General features: G+C 54.9%; 3 protein-coding genes across 5 annotated transcripts; 2 read left to right on the plus strand and 1 right to left on the minus strand.

Annotated features, from left to right (window-relative positions):
* The first annotated feature begins 5,661 nt into the window (after positions 1-5,661).
* On the plus strand, positions 5,662-8,239 carry SYS1 (SYS1 golgi trafficking protein). Of its 2 annotated transcripts, XM_086852818.1 has the most exons (3): positions 5,665-5,874; positions 6,521-6,588; positions 7,185-8,239. In XM_086852818.1, the coding sequence occupies exons 1-3, from the start codon at positions 5,713-5,715 to the stop codon at positions 7,423-7,425; spliced, it is 471 nt and encodes a 156-aa protein (XP_086708944.1). In that variant the 5' UTR covers positions 5,665-5,712; the 3' UTR covers positions 7,426-8,239. The 2 variants fall into 2 exon arrangements, with proteins under 2 accessions (XP_086708945.1, XP_086708944.1); XM_086852819.1 differs by lacking the exon at positions 6,521-6,588 and having other exon boundaries at positions 5,662-5,874.
* A 3,747-nt stretch (positions 8,240-11,986) lies between these two features.
* LOC111943523 (uncharacterized) lies at positions 11,987-15,637 on the minus strand. Its single transcript, XM_086853414.1, has 3 exons — positions 15,336-15,637; positions 14,788-14,964; positions 11,987-12,266 (listed from the first exon to the last, which is right to left on the minus strand). The coding sequence occupies exons 1-3, from the start codon at positions 15,635-15,637 to the stop codon at positions 12,041-12,043; spliced, it is 705 nt and encodes a 234-aa protein (XP_086709540.1). The 3' UTR covers positions 11,987-12,040.
* A 3,937-nt stretch (positions 15,638-19,574) lies between these two features.
* Positions 19,575-26,650, plus strand: DBNDD2 (dysbindin domain containing 2). Of its 2 annotated transcripts, none has more exons than XM_086852434.1 (4): positions 19,575-19,712; positions 24,548-24,703; positions 25,133-25,276; positions 26,054-26,650. In XM_086852434.1, exons 1-4 carry the CDS (start codon positions 19,670-19,672, stop codon positions 26,260-26,262), a joined length of 552 nt encoding a protein of 183 aa, XP_086708560.1. In that variant the 5' UTR covers positions 19,575-19,669; the 3' UTR covers positions 26,263-26,650. The 2 variants fall into 2 exon arrangements, with proteins under 2 accessions (XP_086708560.1, XP_023795667.1); XM_023939899.2 differs by lacking the exon at positions 19,575-19,712 and adding an exon at positions 23,371-23,619.
* The last annotated feature ends 1,008 nt before the right edge of the window (positions 26,651-27,658 follow it).

Below are 27,658 nucleotides of genomic sequence, written 5' to 3' on the forward strand. Positions count from 1 at the left end.
CAAGTGACAATCTCACATTTAGGGAAAAGCGAGAGCGAGCCCCTGTCCCTGGCAGCCGCGGTTGTCGGGGGTGCTGCATCACTCGGGGCTCGGCGGGGATGGAACACAAAACCGCTCCCTCGGTCCCCTGTGTGAGCAGCGAGCGCAAAAACCCACGCTGATAAAGAGCGAGGGGAAAATCCAACAGCACAGTTTATTTCCGTTTCTCTTCTCACATTAATAACTTTGCCTGACCATAAGAATTTGCTTGACAATATCTATTTCAGCCCCTTAAGCCGAGGGGCGCCTGAAATACCACAACACTACAGCCCTGTGCTTACTCTGCAGCCACACCAACTTGCACTTGGGTTCTGCTTTCTAGAGAATAAAATATTCTCTTAACAGGGAATCAATGCATAGCAAAGCATATGTGCCATGATGCCACCTGCCAGGTACAGATGCCAGCTTCATTCAATCTGGTTCTCAGCTTCCTCCAGCACCACAAAGTTATCCTGAGAGAACCTGTAGCCTTCCCCCTGTCCCACCTCCAACCAAAAACATCCCTAAGGTAAAGCAGCTTTTCCAGCTGCCTGTTCCTTTGGGAATAAACAGCTGCAGAGGGTGTGAGCTGAGATCCAGACGTGTCCTCGGTGTTTGCTAGGACTGTGCCTACACACATGGCCACTGGCAGGAGGGATCTCCTGGCAGCACCGTGCTGTGGAGCCTGTTGGTATAATGTGAATTGACAAGGAGCACTGCTCAGGGCTTAAAAAAAATTAGTTATGGTCTGAAGACAGCACACGTGGATAATGGTAGGAACCAACCTGGAAGAGGCTGTGGGGGATTTTGCTGACCTGCTCTGCTCAGGACAGCCATGTGTCACTAACCCTTTAGGTTGCTTCAGCATCCAAGGCCATGAGGGAGGGATTTGTGCTGCAGGCTGGGTTACTACCCTTCCTTACTACCCTCTCTTCATCACACAGAGGAACTGATAAAAATCACTGCAGCCAGGGAGCCCAGCTCCCATAAATGTCCAGCTCTGGACACTCAGCAGAGGTGGGGAGCTGTAGCTGGTGGGGAACAGAGATTGGGTCAAATGTGCAAAGAGTGGTCCATGGTCCATACCATGACATCTGCCAGACAGGAGACAGCCTCAGCAGCACAAGGTGGCCAGCAGCAGTCCATGCCCCCAAACCCTCTAAATGCCACCTGTATTTGTGTGCATGTGGCCATGACCTCTCTACACATCCTTCCAGGTAAAGCAGCCACCACAAAGATGCTTTCAAAACCAGCTTTCTGTGTTGTGGCTACAAATATTGCTCACTCACCTGTTAACTTCCTCTCCAAACAAGCACAATATGCCGAGCTCCTGGTTATCATATCCCTCAATACATTCCCCTTCCATCAAAAATTCCCCTTGCATGGCACAGGACAGTGTTTTCCCTCCCAGGGAAGTTCTGCTGTGATAAGATGGAGAGGAGCCAGCCTGCCTGGCCTGGAGACCACACACATTGTCCATCCATGTCACACCTGCATGCATAATCCTTCAGGCAAACTGATCTTAGGCTTTTGGAAATAGAAGAAAAAATTAAACTAAACCCTAATGTACTTTTCAACCTTGAGAACAAATTCCTGTAACTTTACTGATGACATTTTTAAAGTGCATTGTGTAGATCCACCTCCCTTCCTTACACACATGGAAACGTTCTGTGACTGTATCTCAAGAGAATGAAAGGAAATGCAGTAATAAAAATCATAATATGGTTCTGTAAACTCATGGCCATGAAACAGCTGCCTTCATTTTGCCCTTCAAGTGTTCCCTTTCAAAACACTGACATTCTCCTCTTTGGAATAACGCAGAAAATCCGTGGCTATTTGACACTCAGAGAGAGCAACAGGATAAATGGGCCCAGAGAGCAAAAATGCACCACTGAAATGTCCTTTCCTGAAACTTCACCATAAGAGAGAGAGGCAGAAGCAAAATAAAATGCATGTTGAGAAATACATTTTTTCTGGGCAATGAATTCTCACATTCAAGGTGTGTGAATTGCATTGTCCATGTAAGAATTACAGTTGGCAGAGAAGTAATACAGGGTGGCCACCCCTGTTCCTAACCTAGTGCTCAATGGTGAAGGATTACCTAAACCTCACGTGAAAATCAAAATAAACAGCTGTCAGTTACCAACACAACACAAATGTGTTGGAAGTGGAATGGAGTGTCCAAATACAATACATTTGGAGGGTGAGAGGAATCACACTTTTACATGGTACGTCAAGACATGTCTAGATAATCTTGAGAAGGCCACAAACAAGGTCCTTTAGACAACTTGATCATAAATTCTGTTGCACTAATCAGGAAAAGAGATTCTCCAGCCAAGCTCAGCACAGTTCCTACAGGCAAATTTTTAAAAAGAGCTTAGCTCAAGCAAAAAGAAGCCTTAATGTAGAGTTTTAAGAAATCCCATCTTCCAAAGTCCATTCAATACGCTGAACTCTTTGGAAAAACACACCTGCACAGCACGTGGGTGGATGAAGAGGAGTGACTGAAAACTCTCATCCCATGGTTTGAGCCACCTAATGTTGAATTATTCTGGAAATGTGCGCTCTTAGCCTCGCTGTCCCTTTAGCAAAGATGACCATCAGCACAATTCCTACCTTCCTGTCAAGAGGGAAATGAGCTCCAGAAAAAGTCATTCAGACAACACCACCCTTTGTACACCAGCTGGTAAAATACAGATCACCTAAATAAACAGCTTCCTGTTTTAGGCAACGATTCCTGAGAAGGAAAACAATACCCTCCTAGACAGCTATTTTTTATGTAAAGAATCAGTGGCTAAATAGGGCATTCTTTTTCTACACTCCTGATAAAGAAGTGACCACAATAGTTTCATGTGATCTGGGTACACCCTCAAGTCATGGGCTGTGTCCTGGGCATGTCGCCACTTCTCCTCCCACCTGCTGCTCTTCACAACACTCAGATGGCACACACAGAACAGTTATTGGTGAAAAAAGATGTTCTGACCAGAGGTCAGGTGAGCAGCACCCATTGTGGCACCCTAGAAATCATGGTGTCTGTGTTTCAACTTCCTTTTTCTCTTTAACAAGTGTTCCCTTCACAGCTGTTTCCAACCTTTTGTTTAAACTAAAGAGGAAGAAAAGAGAAATGAAGAAAGCTATTTAATTCTCTAATACAGTTTGCTTTCCAAGTCCACTTAAAACCGTATTCCACTGGGGTGGAATTCCACCCCTGGAATAACAGGGGTGTGGGGCAAGGCACCCCAGAGGGAAAACATCCTCATTTCCAGGAGTCCCCTACGCTGGAGCAGCCTGGAGAGGAGAGAGAGCCAAATCAGGAGCAGGAACAAACAAACATGACCATGAAAGATGCCGTCACAAAGCCAGACAGGAAACAAGTTCACAAACCGGGCTGCAGTTTAGTCACAACACAAATGTCTTTGTGCCACAGCACTTCCCCGTGTCCATATGGGGAAGGAGGGAGCCCAGGGCAGGGGGGAGCCTCAAATCACACCTTTCGATGCCTTCAGTCACAGGACAGCAACCGAGCAGGGAGGAGCCTCAAATTCCAAAGCAATTCAAGTCAACAGGTCCCAAAACACCGGCTTGCATCCTGTGATACCATGGGGTTCTGGATAAATTAGATATTTGGCTGTGGAAAGAGACCCAGCAATGATACCAACAGTTCTACCTTACACTAGGTTGGAGTTTTAGTTGGTTTTGTCTAAACTGCCAGAAGTTTTGCTGGCAAAGGAAAGTTAGCCCTATGAGGGGCCATAAAAGATAGAGGTGACAATTAGTATCTAGGTGATGACTTGCTTGTCTCTGAGAGCCAAACAGAGTAGATTTCAGGAAAGGAAACCAATTTCTACCAAGAATGAACAGAGGAAGTGTTGAATGTCACAATTTATGTTCAGCAACGTGTTGGCAGCAGACAGCCCTGACAAAGCTGGGATTTTCCCCTGTTCATTTCTGCACAGGCGAAGGCTGGAGCTTCTGCAAAAATAAAATCTCCAAAGGCCCGAGTGGGAATTCAGCAGTGGCCCACATCCACCACGCATGTGCCTCTGCCTTGCACAATCTCTCCTAGGAGATGGTCCAGGAACAGGGAACAAAATGTGTCGAACCTGGCTCAGCACAGAAATTCACAGAATGAGGAAAGGAAAACATACAGCAAAGCTGCAGAGGGAACTTCCCGTAAGAGGCATGGAAAAAACGTCATGACAGTCTGTCAGAGATCATAATCTGAGTTGCCATACTCCACACCCACGACTGATGTGAGCCTACCACCTCCCAGAGAACCTGGATTCCCCTTTTTATTCCTCCTCCCTGTTTTTCCAGGTGAAAATGGCTCTTGTGGCAACTCCCCTGTCCACTGAAACAGCCCAGAGGTGCCTCCTCTCCTTTTTCCAGCAAAGATCTTATCTCCAAAATGCTCAGTTGTTCCACACAGCCTTGGGGGTTTTGCTGTTGAGTCAGTGGCAAGTCTTACAGCCGAAGCCAAGCAAGCAGGATGGCTCACAAGGAGCCCCAGCAGCCAGGAGCTGATCACAGAAGGGCTACAGTGGAGCACGAGGGTGTCTGGAACCCGAACATTTCATGAGGCTAAATAGAAGAAATCAGCACAGATCAGAAGAAACCTCCCAAAAGAAGCCAATCCAGCCCTGCTGGGTACCAGAACAACATCCTGGTACCCGATGGCCTAAAGTTAGGACAAGCATAGCTGGGCAGCAGCTGCCAAGAGCCTCTGCACCTATGGGAACTGGCCTGGAAATGAGAGAAAACACCCAGGGACAATAATTTCTTGTATTGTTGGTATTTGTATCTTTAGCAAGGGCTGCTCAGCCAAGTTATTGAACACACTGACACCAGTGCAGATGGGCAGGGACAGGGGCTGGGGGAGCTTTATCTCCAAAATCCTCTGTTGTCCCACACAGCCTTGGGAATTTCACCATTCACACAGTGACAGTTCTCATACTGAAGCCAAGCAAACACCGCAGCCATGAGCCGATCACAGAAGGGCTTCGGGGGAGCATGAGGGACTGTGTATTTTTAGCAACTTTTAGCCAAGTGACTGAAGGCATCGAGGCAGGGCAGGGGACGGGGCTGGGGGAGCCCTTGGCAGAGAGATGTGAGAGAGCCGGTGCTGGACACTGGCACAGAGAGCCGGCGGCTCGCAGGTCACAGCGGGGAGTGGGGGGCAGCGGGCGGGGGTCGGGACCGGGATAGAGAGGGGTCAGGATGGGGATGGGGGGGTCGGGCAGAGGGAAAGGGGTCAGGATCGGGTTCGAGAGGGGTCAGGATGGGGATGGGGGGGGTCGGGCAGAGGGAAGGGGGTCAGGACCGGGATAGAGAGGGGTCAGGATGGGGATCGGGCGGGGTCGGGCAGAGGGAAGGGGGGGTCAGGATCGGGTTCGAGAGGGGTCAGGATGGGGATCGGGCGGGGTCGGGCAGAGGGAAGGGGGTCAGGATCGGGGTCTAGCGGGGTCAGGATGGGGATCGGGCGGGGTCAGGGCAGAGGGAAGGGGGTCAGGATGAGGATCGGGCGGGGTCGGGCAGAGGGAAGGGGGTCAGGATCGGGTTCGAGAGGGGTCAGGATGGGGATGGGGGGGTCGGGGCAGTGGGCGGGGCTCGGAGGCGGCGGCGGGTCCTCCCGCACGCCAGGGGGCGCTCTGGCGCGGCGGCGGCGGCGCTTCCGTCGCGGGCGGCGGGCGGGCGATGGCGGCGCAGTTCCGCAGCTACGTGTGGGACCCCGCGCTGATCGTGGCGCAGATGGTGCTGCTGCAGGCGGGATATTACAGCTCGCTCGGGCTCTGGCTCGCCCTCCTCGGCACTCTGGGCAGCACCGGGCCCTCCCTCCAACAGGTCTTCAGCGACGAGGTGAGGGCGCGCCCCGGGAAGCCGCCGTGGGCACAGGCCCCTGGAGCGGGGGGCACTTGCTGGGGCTCTCCCGGGGGAGCCAGGCCCCGCTCCCGTGTGGGCATTGCCGGGGTTAGGGACATCCCCCCGCCCAGGGAGCACCCCGCTGTGGGTGCAGAGCTCCCCTACCCCGTGTAGCAGCCCCCAGTACACAAACCTGCTGCCCTGTGTGAGTGCCCCAGGATGGAGGTAAAGTCCTCCCTCTGAATAGGTGGTACCCCGGGGTGGAGACAGCACTTGGGTGTGTGGTGGGTGGTAGCCCCCATACAGAGAGAGAGACAGGTACAGGTGGTACCCCTGTGGAGAGGGAGCACCTCGCTGTATAGGTGACACCCCTTACAGAGATACCCTGTAGGTACTCCCGCTATAAAGACAGCTCCCTATCCCCTGGAAATAACCCCAGTATGGACACATACCCTCCACCCCCAGTTTAGGTGGTTCCCCTCAGCACAGAACCAGATCTTTCCCTTTCCCCTAGGTGCCCCTAGACAGACAGACAGACAGACACGTCCAGCTCCTTCTGTAGATCCTGATCCATGCAGGGCTGTGCCACGGGAGACTCGGGCTGCGATTTGTGCCGCGGGTTCCTACTAATAGTCCCATGTAGATTTTAGGCTTCTCAACCCCGCCGGGGAGGCTCTCCATGATGGCCTTCATCCTCAATGCACTCACCTGGTAAGTCTGCAGCTAGCTGGAGTACCTGAATCTTGTCCTTTTTTACCATTAAGCTGTAAAAGAATTCAGTGTGATGTACTGCCTCTCTCCTAACATCTCCCAAAATCCTGGTGCCTTCTAAAGCATATCTGCTGAGGGCAGTTGGGAACTGCTGACTCTTGGGCTTTCTAGAACCTGGAAAAGTAATTTCACTTCACTGCTTCAGTTTTCCAGCTGGGAGTGAGATTTGCTTTTGTGGAGATTTTACTTAAAGTTAGACTTAATGGATCTCAGCAAACAGTGATCACTGATCTACAAACACTAATGTATTTTGCTCACTGCACAAAAATTACTAGAGGACATAGTCTATTAATTCCTGCCTGTTCTTTGCACTAAAACCTCATTTTCCTGCCATCATGTAATTAAAAAATATCTGTAAGCCTGTAAGTTTTGCTTCAGTGGCCAGGAGAGAGGTCAGAAACAACCTATTCTTAAAATATTTGAAGAAGTTTTAAAACCACTACACAACCAGCACTGACAACTTCTGATAGCTCTTGCTGCACCACCTTTTCCATAGGTCTGGTGGAGTTCATTAATCCCTTGTCTTTACTCTGCAGTGCTCTGGGCTTGCTGTACTTCATCCGGCGAGGGAAGCAGTGCCTGGATTTCACCGTCACCGTTCACTTCTTCCACCTCCTGGGCTGCTGGATCTACAACTCGCGCTTCCCCTCGACGCTGACGTGGTGGCTGGTGCACATCGTGTGCACGGCGCTGATGGCAGCCATCGGGGAGTACCTGTGCATGAGGATAGAGCTCCGGGAGATCCCCCTCAACTCCGCCCCCAAATCCAACGTATAGACTGGCCTGGCAGCAGCACGCTGCGTTAGTCATTGTTCCCAGCACAATGCGTCCAATGCCTCAGAATCATCCCTGAAGAAGCACAGCAGGTCTGTTTAGACTTTATGAATTTTTTTTGGTTTTTTTGGTGGTTTTTTTTTTTTTGGACCTCGGTGACTGCATGAGTGTGAGCATCTCCTCTGGCATCAGCTGACAACGGGGGAGGAGCAGATGTTTATTTTGTTAACACAAAGAATTAATATGACTGTATGGAGAGTGTACCCTTAACTCTTCACTCATGAGACTGTGAAAAGCCAGGTAGCAAAACTTGGTGCGTGAGGAGCATTTGGAATTTAACGATGTGGGAATACCCTGAATGGGTAACACAGTGGTCAGCTCTTCTTGCCAGAGCTGGCACAGTGAGCAGTGGGGCTGGGAGCTGCTGCTTCCAATCTGTGACTTGTTTGGGCTTTGCTTGGGAAAAGAGTCAAGGAAGTGAATGGATGGGGAGAAAGAAAATAGTTGTACTTACCTGAATCACCAGCTGAGACACTAAATAACCTGTAATGTTAGATGGGTTTGTTTGCTGTTTCCATGTTTGATACATAGAGGTGACAGACAGCAGTTTGCTGAAGAAATCTTTTGTAATAATAAAAATATAATGCTGCTGTGAGTGTTACGGCTCTCCTGGGAAACTGAACACTTCAAGAAGTACCACAAGTGTCTGTATCATGGCAACAGAAGGATGCAGCCAGAGAACACTTGGCTGTGAGGTGCCCCTGTCTGGGACACATGAAATTTCCTACAATAAACATTTCATACCTCTGCTCTGAAAGGGAGGCATCATTGAGTACTGTCTTGGGAAGTCAGCTGGCATTACTCCACTTCAGAGGGAGTATCAGCAGTCCAGGATCTCCACATGTCCAGCCTGAGCCTGGAGCTGCCCTGGGGAAACCTGCAAAAGTGTCCTGGAGCCATGATGTTCTTCCCCTTTGGACTGGCTTTCCAGTCAGGCTTCAGCAGTCCAGCAACAGATCTGGCCTGGTACAGGTGGTGTTAAATAAGAGACTGCTGTTATTTCTCAACTATTCAGAGGCCCTTCAAATAAACTTCACCAAGCAGGGACATCCCTTTATTGCTGAAGGTCCAGAGCTGGGCAGTTCCTCCAGATCCAACAGCCCAAGCAAGCAGCCCCACATCCTGCCTGGTTTCCACTGAGGGACGTTGCCATGTTGTGCAATCCCAAACGAGGGCAAAGCCAGGTATAGAAACAGATTTTTCTCCTGTGCAGCATCTTGCTGCAGTAACGTCCCTTTGTATGTTAATATTTATAAGTTTTAATTTGCATAAATTGTTTACTAATTCAGTTTGTTGAAAAGTGGTGGGATGGTTTGAGACTGATAAAACTCTGAAGCTGCTCTTTTGGCTTTTGGTACTGGGGAGCTGAGCTGTATTTCAATCCCTCTTCTCACATTCAAACATTGTAAATTGGGGCAGGATGACATCCTGCTGCTTTAGATACTCAGCAGGTCTCCAGAGGAGGATTTCTGTCTAAGCAAATGTAACCAGCACCTTTTATATTGGGGGATTTCACCAGGAGTTCTTCCTGACCAAAGCCCCTGTAAGCAGAGTTTCAAACAGCAGCAGCCTTTCAGAGGGAAGAGTTTACACAAGTGTTTCTCTGGGCAGGAGCCAGCCTGGAGGGCTGCCCTTGCAGCAAGACTGGCCATCCCTTCTCAAAATGTACTGATTTTTCACATACAAGGATACTTGTCTTTCTCCCAGTCACCTCTGCCTGGATATAAACTGGTCTCCAGTAGGTGCCAGTATCTCCCTCAGAAAGGAGCGGGGACTGTGTGTGTGGTTGGGATCAGGGCAGGGAGCAGAGGGCAGTGCTGCCTCGGGGTGACAAGCACTGGCATGCTGTTAGTCATGTTTTAAGACTCCTTCAGGGTCATTTTGTCCTCTGCTGCTTCTTGGTGCTATTCTTGAGAAAGAACATCCCAGTCCTGCAGGGACAGGGAAAGATAGCAGGTTTACTTCAAGGCTTAATACCACACCAAAGCGTGGTGTGAGCTCCTGTGTTTGGGGCTGTTCTTGAGCCAAGTGGGAGCTAAAGATTAATTACAGTGAATTTGAGAGCAAGGAGACAAAGCCACATTTTCCAGCTGCTCCCAGAGTTGCTGTGAGTCTGTATGAACAGAGCTGCCACTTTTGTTCCCCTGCAAGAAAAAAGGTGAAGACTTTGGACTAAGGAACAAGGAACATTTAACCCATTTCTTTTTGAATACACTAGATACGCTGTAACCGCTTCAGCAGCTTCCCTGGGGGGGTGAAATCTGGGGACGGCTTTGTATCTGGAGAAACTCACAGCAAGGCCATGAGAAGAATCCTTGACAAATGGGGCTTTAACACTGAGGCTGCAGGACATCCCAGGAGCTGCAGTACATCAGCATGAAGTGTGCTGTAGGATCAGAAATCTTTCTGAAAGGCTGCTGACTGCCAAGGAGAAATGAATCTGTGTAGTACTTTTCTTTTTCTTTTTTTTTTTTTTTAAAGGACTTCTACTGTAATTGTCCTAGTCATAGAGGAAGTTCTGCTAAAAATGACATACTGATTGAGGAAACTCATCACTCCCATACTGTGAGACCTAGTTTTCTCTCACATGCTTTCAGTCAGATTTAGAAGCACCTTTGGCTTAAAAAAAAAAAATCTGCTGCTCCACGCCAGAACAGTGGCAGATGGTCTTTGTTTCTTAATGAATCTTTGGGTTTTTTTTTTTAGTGTGCAATACTTGAGGGATTTGCTTCCAGGGAAGATATGTCCCAAGACCTGCTCTTCTCAGAGACAGTGGCAGTCAGCCATATGCATCCATGGCTTTGGAAAAAGATTACTTGCAGATCTAATACTTTTACCTTCCCTTTCCCCAAAACAGTTTCAACACAGAAAATTTTAAGAGAGGAATTGCCAAATTCAAAGAGAAAGCAAGGGTTGTGGGATTTTAGGAGGATGTGCTTACTTCTTTTCCTAAAGGCATTAAACAGCTGTTCTAAACAAAAAACAGGTACAGCATTTGGAGCCAAAATACTCCAGTCTTGGTTGTACATAGCTTTCCCCAGCCACAAGAAGTAACAGGGAAGGGGGGAATAGGATCAAACAGCAAACAGTGCTGTTGGCGTGGAGTAAGAAGAAAAAAATGAAGCATCTGAGTGGTTCACTCCAGGTTTTACCATGCTCTGATTTATCCTTTCTCCACTGCTCACCCTAAGGCTTTGTGCCCCAGATGCTGGGTACTGAATACATAAGTAACAACTCCTGCACTGAAGTGCTGTCTGAACACCAGCTGCTCTGTCCTGGCTTATTTCTTGGAATTTGCCTCAATTTCTTCATTATCTCCTGCTGCTGCTGCAGGAACAGAATGTTGAGGGATAGTGAAGGTAAGAGGAAGAACACGTGAATGCCAGAGGAAAGCAGCATGACCCAACACCGCTGTTAGGAAAAAGATCCTTTGCTGTAGAAGCTCGCCTGCTGCCTGGAATGCATCTGGTGGGATGTGTGCAGTTGGCAGGGCCCTGGTTTCCCTGCTCACACTGTGAGCACACACCCCATGGCCCCGTGCAGACAGGCAGGACACAGAGATCCAGCAGTATTCTTAAAACACAGACTGCCTTGGGCTAACCAATAATACTGTGTTTCTCCAACATACTCAGAAATCACTTGCAAACCCCTCTCTTTTCCAAATACTTCTATGCTTGAACTGAAGCTGCAAAACTGACAACACTCTGAGCCACAAAGGAGACAAGAGGAGTCTGTGCTGTCGAGCAAGACCCAGGACAAATAACTTCTGCCATGCTGTTGGCTCTACAACAAGCTTTAATACTCTGGAATTACACACTTCTACCCACAGCTGCTTACAGATACCTCAGGGAAAGCTTTAAAGCAGAAGAATTGCTATAAATCCCTTTTGTCCTCCTAGCTTGATACTCCCTCTTCTCCCAAATACTTTTCACCTCTGCCCTTAGGAAAGGGATTTACACATAACACAGAAGTTACTCAGGAATTCAGATGTGTGCAAGAGAAGTCATGCAACTGTGATTATTGTTCAGCAGGGGTTTTACCATGTCCTCAAAGAAAAAAGACCAGTACAGGGCAGTAAGGTCTCCCTTCAGCCACCATCCCCTGCACCTCATGGAGCAGTGGGAAAATACCCATCTTGTTTTGAGTGCCCAAATCAAAACCCTGGAGAGTTGATCTGGTGGAAAGAGTCAGCAAATGAAATGTGTTTCCTTCCAGTTGCCATAGAAGAGTGAAGAAGTGTCCAGCATTTATCCTTTTTCCAGAATTTATCATTTCTCCCCAAATTCTGTGCCCTGTGTTTACAAGTTCCCATATCTCCTGACAGCCAGATCTGTGTCTGTGCCTTGAGGCAGAAGGGGACAGGAATTATTCCAATTACAGAGAAATTTCAACACCCTGGAGATGTTGCCGAGCTCTTCCACATCTCACAGCCGCAGAATGGAGCCGGGACTTTTTGAGCTCCACACAGTGTATTCCTCAAAGGTTTGGAAAATAGATCTGAAAGATGCCACACCACACACTGCCATCACTTTTGTTGGGATACTCACAGAGCTGCAGTTTATAAGTTCAGCCAAGTGACGATGAGGGGGATGCTGAGGATGGAAATGTTGGGAACGCGGGTCCAGGCAAAGCTTTGGGTCGTGCTGGGGCTGCAGAGGTCGAACAAACTGCCTTGAAATTTGGTTTTTCGGGACTCCCTTCTCAGCATCTCCCAGACGGCTGCTGCTTCCTTCTGGCACTCCCAGAGCACTGTCAGGGCACAGGTGTGGAATTCATCCCAGTACCTGCAGCCAGGGAGACACCACGCTGTCAGTCCCTGTGCACTCCCACAGTGCTGGATGCCAGGCAGAGCCTTGCTGCCCTGAGCCTGCCCTCTGAGCAGCAACAGCCCTCATGTTTTCTGCAAGTTGCCCAGACTATTCATCCCCTCCATCATCTGCCAGAGCATCTTGGCTAAAACTCCAAATCTCAAAACACTGAAATTATTTATTCCTTCCCCCCCCCCCTCACTTTTCTCTGGAAGTCAATAAAATCCATTATTTTCCATCAACAAATGTTTCCCTGAGTATCTCACACAGGCTGCAAACAAAGGCCCAGCACATCTCATTCATCACTTTCTCCAAGCTTTCTCCAAGCAGAGTCAAGGGCAAATGGGAGCACAAAGCATGGAGAAGGACAAGAGCTCCCACAGGCTGTCACAGCTTTTACTGAGATACGGGCAGGGGCAGGAGGAGTCATTCACCGTGTTCTCATTAGACTCATCTCCATTTATCTGCTGGGTATTACTTTCACAAGTAGAATCTGTTCAGTGGAAAGAGGCTTTTGGGGAGTACCAGAGGGAAAAGACGGAACAGGCAAAGATAACCTGTGGTCCTGCAGGAATAAAGCAGGAGCTGCTGTCCTGTCCCACATGGGCTGGGGCAGGGCACTGCAAGCTGGAAGACAGGAGTCTAGAGGACAGGAGCAATTGCTCTGACACCTTCCCTGTGTCTGCCAACACGCTGTGCCACTTGTCAGGGAACGGATGCAGCCCAGCTGGCCGAGAGGGGACACTGCACCCGAAAAGGACAGCACGGTGCTGGCTGCGTGCACTGAGCTGGAGATGACACTTTGTGCAGACAGGCAAACCTGAGCACTCTGCTTACTTAGACCCGGGGCTTACGTCAGAACGCCAGCTGTGAGGGAGTTCATTAAACTGAGTCACTGTGGCAGAATAAACGTCCCCAGATAATGAGAAAAGCTGGTGCCAACCCTGACAACCTCCAGCGCTCGCTCCCAATCTGCAGCAGCAGTGGCAGGCAGCTCTGGCAGGTAAGAGTTAAACCTGACCCATGTCTTCAGGCAAGGCTAGCTCGGGGAAGGTGAAGGGGAATGGCAGCTCCAGCCTGGATCTGCTTTCAGCTGGGATGGCAATTCCCAGTGTTTCACCTTCCCAGCCCCCATCTGCTCAGGCAGGCAGGCTGCTGGCAAGTGCCTTGCCTGGCCGGCTCTGGGGCAGTGCTGCACGCCGAGCAGAGACACCACAGCTCCTGGCTCCCTGTCCATCCCTCACCCATCCTCCTGGAGAGGGGACCACGGCACCAGAAATGCAAGCAGCAGTGGATAAGGCTGAGCGTCAAAGGCAAATAATTCAGTAATATTTCCTGGCGGGCAGCTGGGACATCACCAGGGGAGATCCCGGGACCTGTTCTGCAATGGTCGGTGCCTCTGAGCTGTAAGAAAACTCAGCTTGAACATTTCACATGAGCTTCAGCGAAAGAATCACTCCTCCCATAACCAGCAACAGCATGAGCTGGGCTGACTGCTTGGGTGTTTTCTAACATCAAGAAGCCTCCTTTAAAAAACCCAAAAAAACCCAAAAACAAACCAAAAAGTATTAGTTCTGTCCAAATCAGAGCAGTCCCATTTCAACCCACCGAAAGGCAGGCCCCAGAGAGGCTGTTCATCCTGATTCAGGCTGTCTCCTGGAGAAGGGGAAATACGAGCAGGTCACAGCCTGCAGGGTGGTTTCTAGCAGCTCAAAAAGCGTGACCCCAGGGCACTCAACCCTCCACCTTGCTCTGCCAGGTTTCCACCGCTCCCGGACACGTGGGTTTTCCCTTCATTGCTGTCTGCATTTCCATTTAACTCCCGTTCACTCCCCACAGCTCCTCTGGAGACGCAAAGCTGCCTCCATTTCTCTGCAAACATTTTACATCCTGCTCCCACTGCTTCTGCTCGTCTGCTTTTGAAGTGGATCTTTACCCAAACCTGCCCAACACCACCCCTCATTACCCAGCTCTTCTTCAGTTCTGTTAAAGTTAATATCCTCCCAACATCATCCTCTCAGGGCATTACTACAAACTCGGGCAAACCAGGGCTGGGACAAATCCGAGTCTGCAGGATGAAGGGTCTACACAGAGAGGGAGAAAGCTTGTTTTGGGCAGCACGTGGTGCTGCTGCTGCTCCCGGCAGCGCTGGGCACTGGGGCAGAGCACTGCCTGAAACCTGGGGTCCAGGGGAGATTTTCCTGGGGTGCAAAGCGGGTCGGGTCCCTCCAGCCCCACTCCTGCAGCCATGCAGGGTCTGACGGGACCTGTGCTGGGGGCTGGAGCTGCTGCCAGGGACCAGGGATACAAACTCCGATGGGAGACAGGTAGGAGATGGATGGATGGACAGACAGAGAAAAGCAGCTCACCGGCTGTATCTGGAACCGGAGTGAGGTGTGGAGCACATGTGTGTGTGCAGGCACGACGGGACTCAGCAGAGCAGGAGACTTCAGACAGGGGACTGCCAAAAGCCAGGCTGGCCATGCACAGCACTCACCTGCAGACTCGGCGCAGCCCCTGCAGCTCGGTGCCCTCCTCCTCCTCGTACGTGGCCATGCTGTCCCCCAGCTTGAGGACGCAGTCCGAGAGGCCCCGGTAAGCGTCGGCACAGGCGGGTCCCGCTGCCAGCAGCCCGGCCAGGTGCCCTGCCAGCAGCGGGGGGCGAAGTGAGCCCCTGGGGACAGAGCCCACCTCCGCCCGGGGCTGCCCCGGCTCGGCGAGCGGCCCCTTCCATGCAGGACAGCCCCGAGCCCCCGCCGCCCCCCGGCTGTGCCCGGCGCTGTGGGGATCTGCCCGAGCCCGGCGGACACGGGACGACCCGAGCCCGGTCAGCCCGGGCTGCCATCCCGACACCGGCACTCCCGGCCGGACAGAGGGACAGCGACCGGCCGGGGGACGGCCAGCGGCCCCGGCAGCGGGACCCGCCCGGACGGAGGGACAGAGGGAGGGAAGAAGGGGACACCCCATCGCATCGCCCCCTCCCCGCGGACACCCCAGACACCGCCCGGTCCCCCCTCCCAGAGCCCCGCCCGGGCATCCCCTCACCCAGGGCGAGGAGCAGCACGGCCGGGCCCCGCCGCTGCCCCATCCTCCGCCGGGCTCGGGCTGCAGCCGCGCTCCCGCTGCCGGTGCCGCTGCCGGTGCCCGCACCACCGGGGCCGGGAGCGCTCCGCTCCCTCCCGCCTCCGCGGGGAGGGCACCCGTCCCTCTGTCGCCTCTAATGAGCGGCTTCGGCCGCGGCTAATTAAGGAGGGGGCTGGGCGGAGGCGAAGGAGCGTCCAGGGGCACCCCCGGCCCCTCACCCCGCAGCCCCGGCATCCCGCATCCTGCACCTCCCCGCATCGCATCTCGCCGGGACCCTGCCAGCACCCACCGCTGCCCACGCTCTGCATCCACCTCCAGGCACCAGCGCCCACGGCACCAGCATCCTCACCCCAAAGATCCGCAAACCCTGCCCATCTCGGCCACTGCTGCCCACTCAGGCGTGACACGAGTCGGGGACATGGGACAGTGGCCCCTGCCAGCAGCAGGATTCCAGGCAGGGCGAGGATCTCTTCCTTTGGCTTGAGTCTCCTGAACAGCACAGGAGAACACAATGGAGGGTGGGAAGCAAAGCCCAGGGCGTTTGAAGGGTCAAAGCCTTAAACAGCACCTACAGCTCCAAAACCTTCTGCCCAGACCCTGGCTCCGGCAATTCCCAAGGCTGCACAGCCTTTGTAGCATCAGTTGGGATTTTGCACGTCTGTGGCCTGATCCCAGCTCTCGCTCCAGGAACCCCTTTGGCTCCAGCAGGAGGGGGAACAGAAAGTTTCCTGCCTGCTTTGGTGGCATTGCTGGGGAGGCTGGTCATGTGAGACCCCTCTTTGCTGGTGTCAGCTTTGCTCTTGGCCACACTGCTTTGCAGCAGCCCAGGAACACAGCTTTAGCAGGACCTTCATAACTGGAACCCCTCCATGCACAGGTACCCTCATCCCCGGGACAGCTGTGCCACCACACCCAGACACCTGCAGCCCCAGGAACCCAGAGCAATTGGAAACCACAACTCTGCAGACACTGCATGTACCCAAATCTAATGCAAAAAGAGCTGGGGTGTGAAAACTAAAGACTGTTTCTTTACAAAAGATCAACAAAAACAACGAACTACAACATTTATTTACAGACTAGTGCCACGTGCTGAATCTTCATAAGTCCTGGAAGAAAAGCAAGCAACACTGTCATTTCAGTCAGGCTACTGATGCATTTGTAGTTCCATTTGCCACCAGTCTGGGACATGCAGGGGAGAGCCTGGCCCAGAGGTGTCACCACATGCCCACAGCTACCTTCAGGGACAAGCCAGCCCCGAGGGCTCTTCCCAGGAACCTGCACAATGTCCCAGGATACAGGGCTGCTCCATGGCACTAAGAGCAAAGCCTGTGCAGAACAGCTCAGCTGCCCGTAAAGAAGTGGGATATGATGAAGAGGAAATTCCTCTGGGACAGGCACTCTCTACCAGCCCAGCCTGCTCCTTCTTTGGCCGAGGCTGGTGTCCTGCTGCCCACTCGCCACCTCCCAGCTCCACCTGCTCTGGTGCCAGCAGCTGGCAAGCAGGGATGTCTGTACGGCGTGGGGTGCGACCCCCGGGGCTTGGCAGGAGCCTCCCCCAGCACCACACAGGCACTGTTAGCACCGGGATAGGGATCCTTCCCTCGGGACAGGGCATGGCCAAGGAACCGGCTGGCTCCAGGCATAGAGCGGTGCTGCAAACCCCATCCAGGCTCCCCCCACCTCGCCTCGCCTGCGGAGATTCTCGTTTCTCGGCAGCCACATTCCTTTGAGGGTGTTTATGGCTTTTCTGTCTCCCCGCTGTCCCAGGCTAAAATCGCCCCTTTTAAGGGAGCCACAGGACCACGGGTTGCTGGAGCTTTGCCTGCTGCAGGCTGCTCCTTTGCAATGTATCGCCTCATTTACTGGAAAAGCAGCCTTGCCTTGCCTTGTTTTTTCTCTTGACTCCACAATTTTCTGATGGAGTCAAGCTGCAGTTCACTCCCAGCCCCATCCACGCACGCCTCACAGAGAATAAGATGCATTTTCACCAGCAAGTGATTCACCTGTGCCTGGAACTAGTTTGCCTTTCCCTTAGCTGCCGAGTCCTCCCCAGCTCCATCATCGCCCCGCAGCTCCCTGACTCACCTCCCAAACCTCTAATAAACGGGGAAAACCTGAGCAGGAAAGGCAGGAGGAACAAGTCGCCTTGCATTTTCTCACAGTGACAGGGACACTTTGATGCTGAGCCCCCTGGGGTCTTTTGGCAGGAGATGGACTCCGTGTCGTGGTGAGAAGAGGTGACATTCCGAGCTGGGCTCGTGACCTGGGCTTTTGCGGCTCGGGCGAGGGCTGTTGACACAAGACTGTGTCACTGGAGGCACAAGGGAGGCAGGGATGCTGCGGCAGCCGAGACAGACCCTGCAGGTTTCTGGCAAGACTTACTCTTTGGGCTCCGTACCAGAAGTGGAGACTCTCCACTGACTCCAGCGTCACTTCTGTCCTCTCTCACCTTTTGGCCCGGGGCAGGCACGCTTTGCTACGAATAAAAAAAGGAAAAAAAAAAAATCATTATGTAGAGCTGGCTTGCCTACAATGGTTTAATTGGAATAAAATGTGTGCCCCGCTGAGCGGCACGGCTTGTGCTGAAGAGCCAGGATGAGTCAGGCTCGGTGCCGATGATATCAGTGCTTTTCCAACGCCCTCCCGGCAAGGCAGGATGAAGGGACCACGACAGCGAGGGGCCTGGGAACGTGTCACTCTGCACGGGCAGCACCCACATGTGCCGTCCCCGCAGCGGGAATTCGGGATGCAGGGAGCTCTGGGGACCTCGGGGTGCTCCGGAAACCCGTGTGCTCACCAACAGCCTCCACGCCCCGCAGCAGTGGCCGGTGCCAAAAGACACAGACGTGTCACATAGCAGAGACCTGAGCTAATTCCCCGGCCCTGCCTCCTCGCCCCTGCACAGGGCCAGCAGGGCAGGGCAGGGCAGGGCAGGGCAGGGCAGGGCAGGGCAGGGCAGGGCAGGGCCAGCAGGGCAGGGGACAGCAGGGGACAGCAGGGGACAGCAGGGACAGGCTGATGCTGCCCGGGGGCCGCACGGAGCTGCGAACAAGCCGGCACCGGCAGGTACCCAGCAGAGATTTGGTCATGCAGCTGCTCAGAGACCATAACCCCCAGTCGTGCTACACCAGCCTGGTACCCCAAGCCGCAGTGCTGGCATCCCACACCACGTGCGAACATCAGGCAGGAAGGACTGGGAGTGCCTATGGATGGGGATAAACATTTACGTGGGCAAAATTCAAAACCACCGTGAAAGCTGGAGCCAGGGTGCAGGCTCCGGGTACCCAGCACAAAGCCGGTTTTCGGCAGCAGGAGGTCCCAGGAGGGACCACAGGGGGTCCATAGTGGGGACAGCAAAGCAACTGTAGCCAAAATAGAGCTGGGACACAAACAGTACACAGTCATCTTTTGTTATGCGGACAGTGAGAGGAACACACTGAGAATGGGAGAGGCGTGACACTCCACAGACACTGGAAACTCCCTTCCAGCCACAGCAAGGGGCACAGTGGATGTCCCCCATTCCGGCTTGGCAGTGACCAGGCTCCGGGCAGAGCTGGCTCTGGGCACGGCGAGGCACTGACTCACCCTGCTGAGACACAGGAAGGAGGCGGCGGCCAAGTTCTTGGCTCTGCCAAGGAGCAGCCCTGATGTGCAGGACTGAACGTGGGAGAAAGCACCCCAGAGTGGGGTCTGCTGGGGATAAGGGGCTCACAAGGCCAACGCTCAGATGGGGACGGCCCACCAATACATCATGCTGTCCTCTCTCCCGCAGGAATGAGTGAGCTGGGCATTTTGAGAAGATAAGTAAAGAAAAAGCAAACGTGAACGGTAACTGTTCTCCCTGCCCAGACAGAGCCCCCGCCTCCCCCTGCACAGCTCCTGCCGGTGCAGGGCACCTGCAGCCCTCACTGATCTCTGCCTGGCACGGCTCTGCTGGGGAAGGACCGTCTGCAGGGACCACTCTTGGGGGCCAGGGACCCTGCACGGGGACACTCCGGGGGTCCCGGCAGCGCGGAGGACCGGGTACCGCGCACCCTGCTGTCCATGGGGGTCGGCGACCTTTCACGGGGACCTTCTGATTCTCCCTGTGCAGCGGAGACCCCATCCCGGCGGCGGGACCCCGGCGGGACCCCGGCGGGGCGGGAGGCGCGGCCGCGGTGCCGGGAGCGCGGGTCCCGCCCCGTGCCGAGCGCCGCCCCGCAGCGCGGCTGGGAGAGCGGCGGCGCCGGGGGGGCCGCACTCACCCCCGTCCCCCCGCCCGGCCCGGCCCGGCCCGGCCCGCTCGCAGCAGCCGCATGTCGGGGCCCGGGGCGCAGAGCCGCAGCCGCCGCCTGCCCGGTAAGTGCCGGCCGCGGGGTGGGCTCGGCTCGGCGGGATGGGAGCGGGGCGCAGCACCGGGCGGGCGGGCAGGGCTCGGGTGCCACATCCCCTCCATCCTCCCCGCAGCGCCCACCTGATGCCCCTGGCAAAGCGGCTGTGCCCCGCCTGCCGCCCCCGGAGCCTCCAGCCCCGGCCGCCCCCCGGCCCCTCGCTGCACCGACTGCTCCAGGGCAGGGGCTGCCGGGGAGCTCCGTGCCTGGGACGGGGATGCTCGGGGAGCGGCGCGATTTGAGGGACACCCGCTTGGGATGTGGCAGAGCTCGGGAACCTGTTGGGTCACGGGCTTGTTTCGGAGTGGCACCGGCAGCTCTCAGAGCCCCGTGGCTCCGGATCCCCCCGTACCCGCAGGGCTGAGGATGCTGAGCAGAGCAAACTCCGTGGCGAGCGGCAGACGGGGGACCGGGGCTTGCAGAGGAGCAGCCTGCCAGGCACCGTGCCCGGGTGGTGCCCGATGTGCCTCGGGCACCGCGCTGCCCCGTTCTCATGCTTCTCCTCGCGTGAAAGGAAGCAGGGCCCCGCAAATAGCAGGGTCTTATGACACAGCCTCTGCCGGGGAAGAGCTCCGGGCGGCAGGGAAGGATATTTTTAGTGCTGAGACGCAGGGGATTTGGAGATCGCTCGGAGGAGTGCAGGCGATGAAACCACGGCGCACACAGGGGTTACGAGGTGCCATGTCCTCTCTCTCCATTCTCCCCCCTCCCTGCTTTTCCCAGCAAGTAGCCCTGCCAAAACCACTGCCTCCCTCGCACTCGCCTGGTGCATTTCCTCTCATCAGGACCACGGTTATTTTTTGCTGTGCTGCAACACGAGGTCAGACGTGCCGATGGAGAGCTGTGCAGGGCATTAACGCTGAGGCAGCCGCCGTCTGAGCATCCCATCTCTGCACAGCCTGACCCTGCGTGATTCCCCGGGGCGTTCCCAGATCTCCTCACCAGCCGCTTCTCCCAAGGCTGAAGGAGCTGAAAGCCCTTGGGAGTTAGCCTTGCTCTGCAGGGGTTGTGGTGGGGCAAGGTGACAGGGAAAGGCTTGCCATCTCTGCACAGCCCTGCAGAAGATGCCGAGGCAGCTGAGGAGCTGCATCGCCCCCCACCCATCTCCATGCAGAGCAGGGGGGTGGGGGCCGGGGGAAAAGTGCATTCTGGCAAGTTTGGGGGCAGTGGGGCATACTGGGCATCTCTGGAGGAGCAGATTCAGGGGTTTGGGTTCCAGGAAGGCTCAGGGAGAAGGGCAAAAGACAGCTTACTTCAGTCCTTTCCTTCATCAGAGAACTGACCCATGCTTGGAGCAACCTCCCACTTAAACTCTGCTCCCCAGGACCTGCTGCTCCTTTCCACAGCCCATATTATTTTTCGGGACCTTCTTTAAATCCCTCGAAATCTCTGCAAGATATTGCAAAGCTGTGGCCTCAAGAAAAGGCCATTCCCATCCTCTCTTGGCCTTGTGCCTTCGCTAACAATCCTTCTCCCAACCCAGACACACCCCTCCCATTTACCGGCACACAGGGGGTTGTGCCGGGATCCCGCTGGCCATGAGGGATGAAAAGCGCATTCCCTCACAGCGGAAAGGCAGCTGGGTCCGACTACAGCCTGAGCTGGTACTCCCAGCACCTTCCAGCTCTGTCTGGCCCCTGCCCCATCCAAACTGCATCCAGGAGTTGCTCCTCTCCCAAGCCTACTTTGGAGAAGGTGTGGATGGGAGAGCTGACAGAGCTTTGCCTCTCAGCCAGCCCTCCCACGCCTTTCCCCAGCACAGCGTGGCCCCACGAGCGCACACAACGCGAGGGGTGGTGGCTCCTCGGTGTGCCCTGGCAGGGCAGAGGGACCACCGGGGCCATCCTCGCCCACAGCCCACCCTGTGGCCGTGTACCCAGCAGCGGGTGAGAAGGAAATCCCTGCCTGCCCTTCCTGCGGGGGATGCTGCCCTGTCCTGCCCGCCCAAACCCTGCAGCAGTGTTTGGCCCCGGTTCCTGTGCATGCTGCGCTGGCGAATAAGCCGTGAGAGCCGGAAGGATCTGAAGGCAGCGGGGCGCTCGGAGCCGCCGCAGCCGCGCTGGGAGGTTCAGCCAGCGGGGCAGAGCCTGGCTCGGAATGCTGATCAGCCTCCAGCCCCTCGGCTGAGCGGGCTGTAGCAATAACCATGACAATAGTAATAAAAGCCAGGCCACCAGCAGGTACCGACAGATCCCCCACGGTGCACAGGGCCCGCATTGTGTGTGTCCCGCGGTGGGAACATGCCAGCCGGGTGAGACAATCCCCGGCTGACAGGCACAGAGTGTGACCGGCCGGCACACGGGCAAGGGCCGGGCACGGAACGCCGCGCTCCTTTATTTGGGCGGCGGGGGTTGCCGAGGGGCAGCCACACCAGCCGGGCTCTTGGCTCCCCCAGGGCCGGGAAGAGCCCTGCGAGGGGGGAAGGCTCCATCCCCGACTCTCACCGCGGTCACGGGTCAGGCAGGGCCAAGCACAGCCCCAGCTGCTGTCTCCCGCTGCCGGCGTTCCTTACATAATGGGATCTCAGTGCTCGTGTCCAGCTCCCCGACCAGAGCTCGAAAACAAGCTCATAAACAGGTCCTGCTAATTTCTCCCTCAAGAGAAACCCTGGCGCCCACAGGAATGCTGCCACCAGCAGCCGTCATCACTCTCCCCAAGGACACTTACTCCGAGTATCGGTCATGTGCCGGGGAGAGAATTAACCCAGATCAGCCACATTCATGGCACTCAGGACAGCACCCGGGAGCATTTCGGTTTATTTTGTATTTGCACTGCAGAAGGGTTTGGACACTGGTCCTTACCTCCACACTGAAGTCCCCTAGGGAAGATGTCCCGTGGAGAGCTGGTCTGTCACCCTGAATCGCGGAGCCAGCACAGCCTCTGCCCTGAGCCCTGCCTCCCTGCAGCCAAGCCCGATGGGCTCTCCTCGGTGCGCTCAACTGCAGCAGTTTGCCATGGATTCAGCACAGCTGGGCTGGGGAGAACAGCTCTGCCAGGGACAGCCAGCTGCTAAAGGGAGACAGCTCCATGCTCTGTTATCCTGGGCCCTGCACTGAGCCTCGGCACCAGAGCTTTGGTCAGACACACCAAGGCAAAGACCCCTGCAGGCAGCCTGGATTGCTGCCCCAGGCATTGAGGAAGACGCTGAGCAGCCCGAAGAGGACCAGAGCCTCTTCCATCGAGTTTGTGGTGAGTCGTCCTGAGTCACGGTGCATCCCCACGTGGTGCTGCCAGCACAGCCCAGCCCGCCGGGGCAGGCACCTGCAGATGATGTGATTTCACTGAAGGATGCCCTAGAAATGGGATGCAGAGAAGCCCTGGAAGAGCTCTCAGGAAGATGTGACACTGATCTCCACGACATCTCACCAGGTTCACCGCTTTTCTCCTGCGTGGTTCCTGTGCTGCTCCATGCTGCTGGCAGCCACCTCCCCTGCTGTCCTTGTCCCTGCCCCTGTTCCTGCCAGACAGGGTGGGATGCTGCTCCCTCTGTTCCCTCCTCCCCTGGAGGAGCAGAGGGTTTGGGCTGTGCTCAGGCAGAGCACAGGATGTTTGTTTGGTTTCCTTGGTTATTGCACTGCCTGCTCCAATAATCACATTTTCCTTCTGCCGGTTGGGCCAAGTGCAGCAGAAAGGAAACGTGGAATGGCTGAGGTCAAACACCAGCCTGAGAACAGCTGGGGCCACCAACCACAGCCTCTCTGTGCCACTTGAGTCCTTGCTATTTTGGGTACCCAGTCCAAAAGGAAGTTACCAAGATCAAGAATGCAGCAACAAGCTCCTTCAACAGCAGCCCAAGGGCTCCCATCACTCCCTCCCGTGAGCCGGGGACACAGGCACCGGCTGTGAACTGCGCGAGGAATTACAGGAATGAAAATGTTTGTGCAGGGAGAAGCCAAGCTGGCTGTGAGCGGGGCTGTGAGCGGGGATGTGAGCCGGGATGTGAGCCGGGATGTGAGCGGGGATGTGAGCGGGGATGTGAGCGGGGATGTGAGTGGGGCTGTAAATGGGGCTGTGAGCGGGGCTGTGAGTGGGGCTGTGAGCGGGGATGTGAGCGGGGATGTGAGCGGGGATGTGAGCGGGGCTGTGAGCGGGGCTGTGAGCGGGGATGTGAGCCGGGATGTGAGCGGGGCTGTGAGCGGGGATGTGAGCGGGGATGTGAGCGGGGATGTGAGCGGGGATGTGAGCGGGGATGTGAGCGGGGCTGTGAGCGGGGCTGTGAGCGGGGATGGGAGCGGGGCTGTGAGCGGGGATGTGAGCGGGGATGTGAGCGGGGATGTGAGCGTGGGTGCGGCTGCATTTCCAGTGACGGTAGTGGCGGGGGAGCTCACAGGCAGGGGTGACAGGGCTGCTGTTCCTTTTATTCCTTGTACATCCTTCAGCCCAGAAAGCCTGGAGCACTAAGGCCAGCTCTTGACCCTGGGACTTGCCCTGCTCGTTAGCATTCACAGACAGCCTCTGTTTGGTAGCAGGGAAACTGAAACTTGAACGTGTGCAAACCGCGGCTGATCTCACAGCAGCTCCCTTTTCCCCCTCGATGATTCCCTTCAGCAGTTGTGAGCACAGTGTATGAGCTCCCCATTGCTGGCTGCCCTGCACCTCGGGGAGGGATCTGAGGCACAGCAAGCGCTGGTGACGCTGCTGTTCTGGTGTGTAACATCTATCCATGGTGACTAGATCGTGTGCTGGCAAAGCAGAGCAGAAGGGAACCACCAACCATCCAGCACAACCATGCAGTGTGAGCTGGGACAGGCAGAAAGGCTCAGACAGCCCTGCCTGCTCCAACTCTCCTCCTTTTCTCCCCAGCTGACATGGAGCAGGCCCAGCGGAACCTGGATGCAGAGCAAATGCAGCAGCAGCAGCTGAAACTGCGGGACCGGCAGAAGTTCTTTGAGGAGGTTTTCCAGCATGATGTGGATTTCTTCTTCCCAATGTCTCACCTGCAGATAGAGCACCGGAGACGTACGTGCTGCGGGCACCAGCACGGGGCTGGGGGCGTTTCAGGGCACAGTGACACAGGGGTTGGAGATTGCTGGGACATCCCCAGCCTAAACAGAATGTGTATGTCCTGAACCAAGATGGGAGCACGCTGCCTGTGTGTGGGTGTGCTGTGGATTACTCACAGCCCTGTACTGAAGGTACATGGGTACCCAGAGTCTGGCTTTGGGCAGGCTGCTGGCTTTTGGAGCAGGGACAAGGACTGCAGTGACACAGAAGGGGTTCCAGAGGAATGTTTTAAGGAAATGTAATTTTCCTGGGACCTCTTACCAGCAAATAGAATTCAGTTCCTTGTGGCAAGTCTGGTCTCCCACCTCAGGGTCCTGCACAGAGCTGATGGTGCCCCTTGCCTGGCACTGTCACTCAACTTTTTGCTGGTCTCTGTCTCTGCAGCTCCCTTAGGCAGCATTTCCTCCATGGAGGTGAACGTGGACATGTTGGAGCAGATGGATGTGCTGGACCTGTCAGACCAGGACACTGTGGATGTGTTTCTGGGCTGTGGGACAGAGGAGAGCGGCATTGCTGGGTCTCTGCCAGGTATGTGCAGTCCCAAGCCCTTTGTGGGCCAGGCTGGAAGCCCTTCCTGCCCCCAGTGCCCACATTGACTCATCCTCAGCCCCAGCCACCCTGTGGGCAGATACACATCCACCCAAAGGCAAACACTGGTACTGGGTCTGTGAAGTTGAAGGGACCTCATACTGGGCTGTTCCACATCAGTATCCACCTCCAGAGCCCAGACAGACAGACCCCTGTAAACACCTTGTGCTGCAGAAGACAGAAGAGCCCACGCACCTTCCAGAGTCTGTGAGTCAAATTCGCTTGTCCCAAAGCTTCTCTGGAGCAGCCAGTGCCTTGTCACAACTCCCAAGATCCCCACCACGCTGCAGAGCTCATTGTGCTGAGCAGGAAGGCTGCAGAACCTCTCCACCTCCCAGCCAGACCCCTGGGAGGGGGGCTGGGGTCTGCAAGGAAAGCATGGGGTGCCAGCACATTCCTCCCCACTCACACACGGTAGTGAGGTCAAACCAAAAGTCTCCTCGCCTGCTGCAGCCAACAGCCTCACACAGCATGGCTCTGAGCCGTGTTTCAGGCAAGATGGAAGAGAATCCACTGCCAAAAATGGGGAAGGAATATGCAGCAACTGCCCTCAGCCAAGCTGGGGATGTGAGGTGGGGAATGGCTGCAGCAGCCACATGGGGAGTGGTCAGGAATGCATAGCCCACTAAAGGAGTCTTGGAGGGGCCATCCATGAAGCTTAGGCAGCAATAAACCTCCAAAAGCCTTTTTTGTTCTCATCACTGCTCTCTTCTCCAGGGGCAGATGCCAGCCAGTGCCCAGAGGAGATCACCCTGCAAGTGCCTAACGCAGCTGAGAGCAAGTCTCGCATTTCCTCCACATCCTCTGCCTCCACGGATTTGAACAGCCTGGACACCAGTGAGGAGGGGGCCGAGACCCCCGTGGTGCAGTCGGATGAGGAGGACCTGCAGGAGGACAGTCCCAAAGAGCAGGGGGTGAGAAGCTAGCAGCCAGCTTTGCCCTGCTCCCAGCCTCCTCCGTACGGACTTGCCAGCCCAGAAGGAAAGCTGCTGGTGCTCAGTAAAAGCCCTCCTGGACTGCTGCCCTGCCAGAGGGGAGAGATGGTTTTCCCCTCCTCTCCCTCCACATGTTCTCCTGGCAGCCAAAGGAGAAGGAAAGGGGTACCGTAAACTCCCTAAATTAACTCTTCAGGCTTTGCTGCTAACACTCCCTGCTTCATCACCCCCCTTCCCACACATGTTCAGCATCCCACAGCCCCACCATTCCCTGAAAGCCATCCCTTAGGATCCCAGCTCCCCCTGCCCTACTGACAAAGGTTCTGTTCAGACAAGCACTTAACGATGGCACAGAGAGAAATAACACTGATCTAACCAAGCAGTGGGTGTGTGTGTCATTGGGAGGGACCAGCATGGGGGATGAGGGTTCAGAGTGGACTGCAGGAAGGAGAGCAGTGTGCAAAGCCAGTGTGCAAAGCCAGTGCGCTCATCGTGCCATGCAGGAGCAAATGATGCCTCCTGCTGCACAGCCCAGGGATGGTTCCTGTGCCCAGGGCAGGAACCTTGGCAGAGAAGGGCTGTTGGTACAGCAGCTCACGATGGTGAGCAGCTCTGGCTTTGCAGAGAGAGCCAGCACAGACACAGCTGGCCTGAGCAGGGCTGGGGTACTCGTGACCTGGAAGCAGCAGCCACGACACACAGATGGGCTGAGCAGAGAACACCAGCAGCTGCTTCCCAGTGAAGGAGTGCCACCAACATGAGGCCACCTTACAGCCCACTGTGCGTGCTCCCTGCAGGCCAGGCCAAGAGGAGTTGGGCACAAAGCTGGCCACAGGACCCTTGCCACCATCAGTGGCTGCAGTCCAGGAAAGCGCTGTCCCTGCCCCTGCATCAGCACAACGTGGTCACCACGGCGAAAGGAGCCTGGGAGATAAGAAACGGAAGCCAGGGAATGCTCCTCATCCTGGCTGCTCCCCAGGGAGTGTTGAGACATTACTGCACTGTTCCTGTGACAACCAACACTTCGTGGGGTCAGCTGGAGTGCCCCATATCCGAGTGCAGCGTAAATGTGTTGTGTGTGCTGCCTGAAGCTGGGAAATTGATAAAGAAGAAAGGGCCAGGCTTCATGACTTTTCAGGTTGTAGCACAGGCACTTCCCTACCTATATATAGGGTAATTAACAGCTCTGGATGGATGTTTTTACTTTTAATTTGGCTGATCACTTCCAAAATGCATCTAAACCTTTATTACATACCAGTATCCTGTTCCAAGCAGTTGCCCAGTGTAAAAAAAACCAAAACAAAATCCCAACAATATTATGTAAATATGACTTTTTTTTTTTCCCCTTCTGGGCATGCTGACTTTCTAGTTTTATGTGATGCCACTA

This window comes from Cyanistes caeruleus, chromosome 16 (genome assembly GCF_971803275.1).
Source record: "Cyanistes caeruleus chromosome 16, bCyaCae1.hap1.1, whole genome shotgun sequence".
Classification (NCBI taxonomy): domain Eukaryota; kingdom Metazoa; phylum Chordata; class Aves; order Passeriformes; family Paridae; genus Cyanistes; species Cyanistes caeruleus.

What these genes read in the sequence shown, in the direction of transcription:
- LOC111943523 (XM_086853414.1), bottom strand. Translation starts at nt 15,637, where the DNA reads ATGCGATGCGGGGAGGTGCAGGATGCGGGATGCCGGGGCTGCGGGGTG. An exon ending in CGTGCTGCTCCTCGCCCTGG is followed by an intron (nt 14,965 to 15,335) that starts GTGAGGGGATGC and finishes CTCTGTCCCCAG; the next exon opens with GGGCTCACTTCGCCCCCCGC. An exon ending in GGGCTGCGCCGAGTCTGCAG is followed by an intron (nt 12,267 to 14,787) that starts GTGAGTGCTGTG and finishes CCCTGGCTGCAG; the next exon opens with GTACTGGGATGAATTCCACA.
- SYS1 (XM_086852818.1), top strand. Translation starts at nt 5,713, where the DNA reads ATGGCGGCGCAGTTCCGCAGCTACGTGTGGGACCCCGCGCTGATCGTG. An exon ending in AACAGGTCTTCAGCGACGAG is followed by an intron (nt 5,875 to 6,520) that starts GTGAGGGCGCGC and finishes AGTCCCATGTAG; the next exon opens with ATTTTAGGCTTCTCAACCCC. An exon ending in ATCCTCAATGCACTCACCTG is followed by an intron (nt 6,589 to 7,184) that starts GTAAGTCTGCAG and finishes TTTACTCTGCAG; the next exon opens with TGCTCTGGGCTTGCTGTACT.
- DBNDD2 (XM_086852434.1), top strand. Translation starts at nt 19,670, where the DNA reads ATGTCGGGGCCCGGGGCGCAGAGCCGCAGCCGCCGCCTGCCCG. An exon ending in CCGCAGCCGCCGCCTGCCCG is followed by an intron (nt 19,713 to 24,547) that starts GTAAGTGCCGGC and finishes TTTTCTCCCCAG; the next exon opens with CTGACATGGAGCAGGCCCAG. An exon ending in GCAGATAGAGCACCGGAGAC is followed by an intron (nt 24,704 to 25,132) that starts GTACGTGCTGCG and finishes CTGTCTCTGCAG; the next exon opens with CTCCCTTAGGCAGCATTTCC.